Source organism: Azolla caroliniana, unplaced genomic scaffold (genome assembly GCF_043228905.1).
Source record: "Azolla caroliniana isolate FFs.n. ecotype wild unplaced genomic scaffold, voAzoCaro1.0.p SCAF_5, whole genome shotgun sequence".
NCBI classification, from domain to species: Eukaryota; Viridiplantae; Streptophyta; class Polypodiopsida; order Salviniales; family Salviniaceae; genus Azolla; species Azolla caroliniana.
This window is the reverse complement of record NW_028230440.1, coordinates 2,490,609-2,498,453: the sequence shown is the minus strand read 5'-3', so window position 1 is coordinate 2,498,453 and position 7,845 is coordinate 2,490,609. Positions and strand designations below refer to the sequence as shown.

Below are 7,845 nucleotides of genomic sequence, written 5' to 3'. Positions count from 1 at the left end.
CTTTCTCCTAGAAGTTAGATAATTTTTATTTGCAGTCAATTTCACGTATACATTAACAGGGGACAAATTTGTAATATGCATGTATTATTTACTGATTTCACTTCACTAATAGAGCCTATATTTTTCATGCATTTGAACTATTTTGGAATGTTCTTTTCTTGTATTGGATCCTCTCCAACAATATAATATATATATATATATATATGCAAATATTGTGCACATGGATTGTCTTCTAAAGTTAATATCTTACATGGCCAATTTCCATTGTCTTTGTGTAACTTGTTCACATTTGTCTGAACCCTGATAATGGCCTAGTCTCCTCTTAAGAGGTGTTCGAAGAAAGAACCCTGACTTTAATGTGGCTTTCCACTGGCAATGATTGACAGCCACCTTCTCTAATAAATTACATATTGACAAAATGCAGATCATGGTTTATTACCTTTCAATAATTCAATAGTGAAAACACGTACCCTACCTTCAACAATGATTTTTATTGAACGTCCTTCAACATCTAAATTAATGTGGCCATCAGAATACAAACAAATATCAGTAAAAGCCATCTAGAATGTCTAGTATATATCCTTGCTTCATTGAACCTTCGGTCAAGAGTTTCTCGACCGATTTTCTTTTTTCATGCACAAACAAAATAAAAGCATGGGAAAATGCATAAATACCATAAATCTATAAGAATATAGCAGAAATGCTATATATTACCGTCCGCAATTATTCTGTTTATAAGTATTTGCAATAGATAAGTTCAAATTTTCAATAGGTGCATTACTACCGCAAAACTACCACATAAAGTCAAGCAGAAGACATACCAGAAATATGAATTATCACGTTATTGGAGACGAAGACGAAGACGAAGACGAAGAGTCAAGAAATCAACAATGAATCCACATTCTTAAAAAAACTGAGAATACTATAAATTTAACCACATCTTGAGCACGGTCAGAAGAAGTCAAAATCAAGGTATGAACCTGACAACTTGGAGTCGGCATCTCCGACCTTCTTTTCATGGGTTAAGGAACTAGAAGGGATTATAGTATTAGTAGAACTAGTAATATTTGTCTTCATGCTTGTGGCCATCTCAAAAGGCTTAGGCACATGTGGGGGTGTCATGCTCCTAATCAGTGCCCAATTGACACCATCAAAGAAAGGATGTTGTTTGATCTCTGTCGCGCCTCGCTTGTACGCAAGCCGGTGTTGTGGATCCTTCACAAGCAACCCTCGGATGAGATCTCGGGCTGCAAAACTCACGTTGGGAGTCTCGGGGAACTTAAGGGGTTGTCCAATCACATTAAAAAGCGTGGCTCGGTTGCCCGACCCTTTAAAGGGTGTTTTCCCATACAGCAATTCATAGAGAAAGATACCAAATGTCCACCAATCAACTGCACTTCCATGCCCATCTCCTTTTATAATCTCTGGAGCGAGATACTCATGAGTGCCAACAAATGACAAGGATCGAGCACCAGTTGGCTCTACAACAAGTTCAGGGAGAGGCAAGTCGTGGTTTTGATCATTGGCTTTTTGCTTCTTCTTCTTCTTCTTCTTTGATAGTAGCGAGGGTAGGCTCATCTTTGGTGTAAAGCAAGACGGCTGGGCAACACACGATGGGTTTATGAAAGAAGGTTCGAGACAAGATGGTTGAGCACAATATGAAGGCGGTAGTCTCTTGGATAGGTCCATCTCTGACACGGCAGATTTCACTAAAGTCGGCCTCACCACACATCGCAATGAGAGATCAAAATCTGAGAGCATTATATGCCCATCTTCCCTCACAAGCACATTCTCCGGCTTCAAGTCTCGGTATATCACTCCCATCATGTGCAAATACTCGAGCGACAGGAGCACCTCTGCAGCATAGAACCTGGCAAAACACCCACATTCATCATCAGGAATGCATACATATAAGTATGCAATAGGTGAATGCGGTGTTAGTATTGATCCCGCTCTCAGAAACACATCCTTCTCCTTGTAAATGAGGTTATTAGGGATCGAGTATCCCCTGTTATAATAAAGTTAATGCATAGCAATATAGATGATCCATATGAGATACTTGAAGAATCAATGGATGTTTAAGTCCATCAATAATCACATTAGACATTCAACATAAGATACATCATGGCCAGACATCTCTCCAAGAAAAATTTCACTCTTGAAAGGACATATGAAAAGATGTGAAAATTTACAGAATACTTAATTACAAGGCAACAAGAGATCAATAAAAAAAATTAAGAAGAAGAAAACTATAAACGTGTATAATATAAGTAAGGTTAACCCCCAAAAGAGCAAAAAGATTAGCAACAAAGAAAAATGTTACCCAAACAAGAAAAGAAAAAAAAAGAGACAGCCAGAAAGGGTTACCCAAAAAAGGAAATTTTGAACAACAAAAACACTACCCGCAGAAACCAAAGATTACAAAGTGTTTGCTATGAGTGAATGGGGGATGAAGAGAGAAAAAAAAAAACATACACACAAGAAGAGTACCTTGCTGCCATCTCTTGGAAGTGTTTACCGGGCTGCCGTTGCCGGGAAGCATGCAAATCACCCCCCGAGCAGAACTCCATAACAAGGCATGAGAACTTGTCAGTGTCGAAATGAGTGTACAACGAGGGTAGGAATGGGTGATCCAATAGCTCCAGTATCTCCCTCTCTGTCTGCGCGCGCACTACCTTTTTCCGGCTCACCAATGATGCCTTATCCATCACTTTCATCGCAAAATAGCATCGATTCTTGTTCCTATTCTCGTTGCGATCACAAACATCGGCATCACTCTTCTTCTTAGTCTCGTTGCCAATCTCACTCGCGTCCAATCCTCGAAGCTCAGCTAAGTACACACTTCCTATGTCTCCGCAACCAAGCTTCTTAAGAAGTCTAAAATCGGTCAATCTTAAAGACCCTTCCTTTATACGTAGTGCTTGAATAGCTTCCCATCTAGGATCATTAGCTTTATGTGGCTTATTGTTGTTATTGTTATTGTTATTGTTATTGTTAAGAAAGAATGTCGTAGAAGTGCTTAGATTGCTACTACTACTATCACTGTCCTCTGTTCCTGTGCTTCCCCGGCTCAAGCTAATCTTATCATTCTCTTCAATCTTTAGAACCTTCAACCCATCAAGTTCACTAACCTTATTGTAGTTGGTGCTATCATCATCACCATTAGTGCTGTTGTCGATGATGATGCTATGGCTATGGATTTCTCCGCTTCCTCGGTGTAGAAAACGACCCTTTTGAGCTTCTTGAATGTCTGCCATGGCGAGCTAGTCTCAATCTCATGTGTTGTGTGGGGAAGAAGCTTCTTCTTCTTCTTCTGCTTCTTCCTCTTCTCTGCTTCTTCTTCTTTCAGATAAAACCCTAATTCAGAGGACCAATTGAGAAGAAAATGAGCAGGGAGGAAGAGAAGTACTTTTATTGATTGACCTAATTGTGAGAGAACCGCAATTCACAGAAACAGAGAAGGGTTAGAAAAACAATTCTTCACAAAGCTGAGGGGGGTTTTCTGGTACTTGGAGAATCCTAGAGAAAGGGAGAGATAAAATGTGTGTGTGTGTGTGTGTGTGTGTGAGAGAGAGAGAGAGAGAGAGAAGAGAAAGAGAAGAGAAGAGGATTGGGAATGTCATGGAGAGGGGACACACACATACATACATATCCCATTCCCTCCTACACACATACTTACTGAAACATATTGATACATATGTGTCCCCCGTTTCACACTCTCGCCCATCGCCATCGTCATTTTGTCTCCAACTCTTCAAAAGTTCCCATCTCTATCCATCCAATTGCCTGGCTTGATGCACTCTGCACTCCTCCTCCGATGCATGGACAAACAAACAGGAGAAGATAATAACAAGGGAGAAAATGAAATCAGTTCGCTTTTGTTCATTCATTAGGTGCAATCGATGATGTTTCACACAGCTTGTCGAGAAAAAGATAAATACACGTACATTATTATTATCGTCCATGGGGGACTGAATATGATCGATGGGACAGGGCAGAGAGAGAGAGAGAGAGAGAGAGAGAGAGAGAGAGAGAATTGAGACATCGGCCTTGGTGGTGGGACTCCCAGAGGATTTCCTTGGCCCTAAAAAAGTGTGCTATTACCTTTCTTGAAAATCCCTTGAACTTTGGACCTTATATTTTAAACATGGTTGTCGATGATACTAGGTGTCATCCTCATCTCCGACCAAAATTTTAAATCCTCCTTTCCTTCAATAGCTTGATGTTAAGATGGTTGTCTTATGTGTAAAACACTTTTGCGACCACGAGATTGTCGAAGTAGCCAATAAATCTAGCCTTGTCTCACACCTAAAATTTTAAGATGGTTGTCCCCTGGGTAAAACATCATTGCTAGTAGTTGTCCAATTTTATTAATGTCAAATCCTGTCTAAGCTTATAGACCTTACTGTGTCACCTAGATGCAACTATTCCTTCAAAGTATGCAACTTGATAGGGTTGCATGGGGGCATGACAAGCCACAAATTCATCACATGTGCATCATACATAGTGCTTGGAAATAATGTCATTTCCATGCGCAAGTTGAATGTAAATATGTGAAGTATAGCACACAACTTTTTACACTATGCTTGAACTTGGTAAAATATTTTGCATAAATGAATATCGAGATCTAGAGTTGATCTCTTTGTACTTTTTTACATGATTTTTGCCACATCATCAATCAAAATACATAGATTAAAGTGACTGTATCAATAGTACCCTGGTATTAGTAGAGATTTCCATAGGTTAGATTTCATCTTTTGTTTCATTTCTAGCCATTGCATTTTGCATGTGAACTCATTTATAGTTTCTTTCTTTGTTTTCTCTTGTAAGAATTATTATCTAATTTCCAGCTTGACCACTCAAAGTTATATGCACACCTAGTTTGATTCACCATGTGGCAATCAAGATCTTCAATGCCCGACCATTCAAACCTATTAAAGGTGGTGTCAGACACCATCAACGATAACATGCATGGTCTGTAATCTCTTGCCGTGCTTGAATTACATTTTGACGTGTCTATGGTTTTATGGATTGTTGCGCAATCCTTAACATGAATGTTGCAATTAGTAACATATATGAATAAACATATGATAGTATTTGGGTAATGATGATGCATGAAAATGTGCAACTTGACTTTCTGCATATCGATTGTAGAAAGAGAATATATGCTCTATTATGTCAATCCTTGGTTGATAGTAGAACTTGATAGTAGGACTCCAACCTCATCTTGTAAGAGAAACATTGAGAAAAGAATTGAAATGTTCAGTTGTGACAAGATAGTTTGGTTATTAACCGATTTACTTTGTCCTATAAACACCAACTTTCTTTTCCCCTCATAATGGTGCTTCAATATCTCCTCTTCTAATTGGGGTTTTAACACTTGCTCCACATAAAGGATCACCAATAAACTTAGCAATATAAATCTTGAAAATAAGATAATAGATGTTGATGCCAAGGATAATGTTTCATTATAACCAAGTGGTGATTGTCATCTTATCATTTTTCAAAAATAATATTTGGGTCAAAATGCTTTTAAAGGATATCATTATCAACAATGGCCTTGATATGCGTTCTTTCATGCAATGCATTCTATCATTAATATCAATGTTGCCAAAGCAAGAGGTTTTTACGAAGAGATGGGAAAGGACGAATGTCTTCTTTATGTTTAATGGTTGTATACATTGGAAGTATCAACCATCTCTATGGGTATTTCCTCCACCGACATGAGGCATGTGGCCATGTACAACAGTTGATAAGGGAAAGGAAGTTCAAGAGGAGATCATCAACAAGAGATTGCTAGAAAAACATGTTGTACTGTACTTAGCAATGCTTTGGTAGATATGTATGCAAAATGTGGTGCACTAATGAATGTATGTGGCAACCTAAGAGCAGTTGAAAAAGGTAAAAATCAATGATGAAGTTGTTAAGAATATTTGGAAGTGTCCATCTATCATTTAAATTACTTTAGACATAATATAAACCGTTGTTGGGAAAGAAGAAGAAGAAGAAAAATATGTCATATTTATGTTCATTTTAGGATCCTATCAATACGTCAAGTACCCTCCATGTGCCTCTTGTAGGCCAAGACCATGCGCACATAAGAGTAAATATAGCATGTTTTCACCTCATAAACATTCAAAATGTAGTCAACCCCCATGCACACACCTCAAATCGCAACCATCCATGTAAAAGTACGCCAATGCGCAAAATGCCAAAATGGACCATACATAGGCCCATATTCTCCTAGACTCACCATTATATGTGCACAATTGTTTGATATTTGCATATTATACTATGAGCATCCTCACTTATCTACAACGTCAACAAATCACCAAGGGCAAAACATTGGAATATTTACAAGCTTGAATAGGTTGAAACCTCTAAGTTGCCCTCACTTTTTCCTATTCAAAGGTTAAGGTTAAGTAGCCCCACAATTTCTTTGCCCTCCTCTCTCCATTCATTTGATTTTGTTTCCCACGTCTTTCATTTGATTTCATTGTGCCTTCCATGTTTCAATGAATTGAGACCCCCAAACCATCTTATCCTTCTTTTAGATACAACCAACCCTTACGCATTATGCAAGTTTGTCCTATCCAACCATCCTTGTCAATCAATATGTATCATTGCACACTTGAGTCAAATGCAACCACGCTACTATAATGTACAAGATTTCCTATAGTCTTGGCATGCTAATCGCCATGACTCTAAAACCCAATGATTATCTTCATGACTTGCCATTACATATATCGTTCACTATATTAATTAGTGTCTGGCATGGGGAATGTGGACAAAAAAGTTATTATTCTATACTTTACATTCAAACAAATAAAATATATTGGTTTTTGTAATTAGAAATTTTGTAATGATATATCAACAAAATTAAGATTACAATAGACCAATTTCCTATCAGCAACACTAGTCACGACCATGATGGGATATATTTCTAACATTTGGAGACCATATAGTTATATCATGATGTAGAGATAATGACAATCAAAGTGGATGGTGTTATGGAGGCAATACCTGATGATTGAGAGCATGACATGAATGGTGGCAATATTAATGACTTTGGCTTGGCGATAATTGTGACATCATCCCAACATCAATAGAGACTAAAGATAAAAGAAAGAATCAACAAAATAGATGAAAATCAGGCTAAAGGAAAGTCATGAGAGTGGGAATAAAAGGTGGCAAAGTAACTAACCCACATAACACCTTCTTCTATGCTCTCACTTGTATCATGAGTTCATTTTACGTTAAACAAAAAATTGATTTGGCATTTTTTGCAACTAACTTGTATAAGTACCTTGTCATCATAGGATTTACCTATAGGTTACTTCATCCATAACTTATCATGCAATAAGAGTTTCATTATCATGGGCATAACCATAACTTATCTCATTGTAGTTTATAGTAATTTTTTACTCGTGAGGATAAGTATATGAGGGTTAATTGAGAATGTAAAGAAGGGATGATTCTTTTAATCCTTGGAATTGAGACAACCCTTAAGGACTAATTTTGAAAACTTCCATGGGACCTTGGGTCTAGCTATAAATATGAGGCCTAGCTAATCCTCATTGAGGCATAATTCAACTACATCAAGATTGTGATCTCGTGGTGAACAAACTCTAGTGGCGAGCAAGTGCTAATACTAGGTATGACTCGAAGCCATAATGGTGGACCTATGGAATGTTGTTCAAGGCTCTAATCCATCTTCGTTCAGGGTCCCTTAAAGGTTGTTTGAATCCCTATGATTAAAGGTAATCCTCCCTTCTTTACACTCTCGGTTAACCTTTACACTCTTATCCTCGTGAGTAGAAAACTATGATATAGACTACCACGAGA

At 37.8% G+C, this 7,845-nt stretch overlaps 1 protein-coding gene across 1 annotated transcript; it reads right to left on the bottom strand.

Moving 5' to 3' along the window:
- Positions 1 to 884: 884 nt before the first annotated feature.
- LOC147863611 (serine/threonine-protein kinase D6PKL1-like) lies at positions 885 to 3,565 on the bottom strand. The gene is made up of 2 exons (XM_087319341.1): positions 2,491 to 3,565; positions 885 to 1,870 (listed from the first exon to the last, which is right to left on the bottom strand). Exons 1-2 carry the CDS (start codon positions 3,255 to 3,257, stop codon positions 952 to 954), a joined length of 1,686 nt encoding a protein of 561 aa, XP_087175467.1. The 5' UTR covers positions 3,258 to 3,565; the 3' UTR covers positions 885 to 951.
- Positions 3,566 to 7,845: the final 4,280 nt, after the last annotated feature.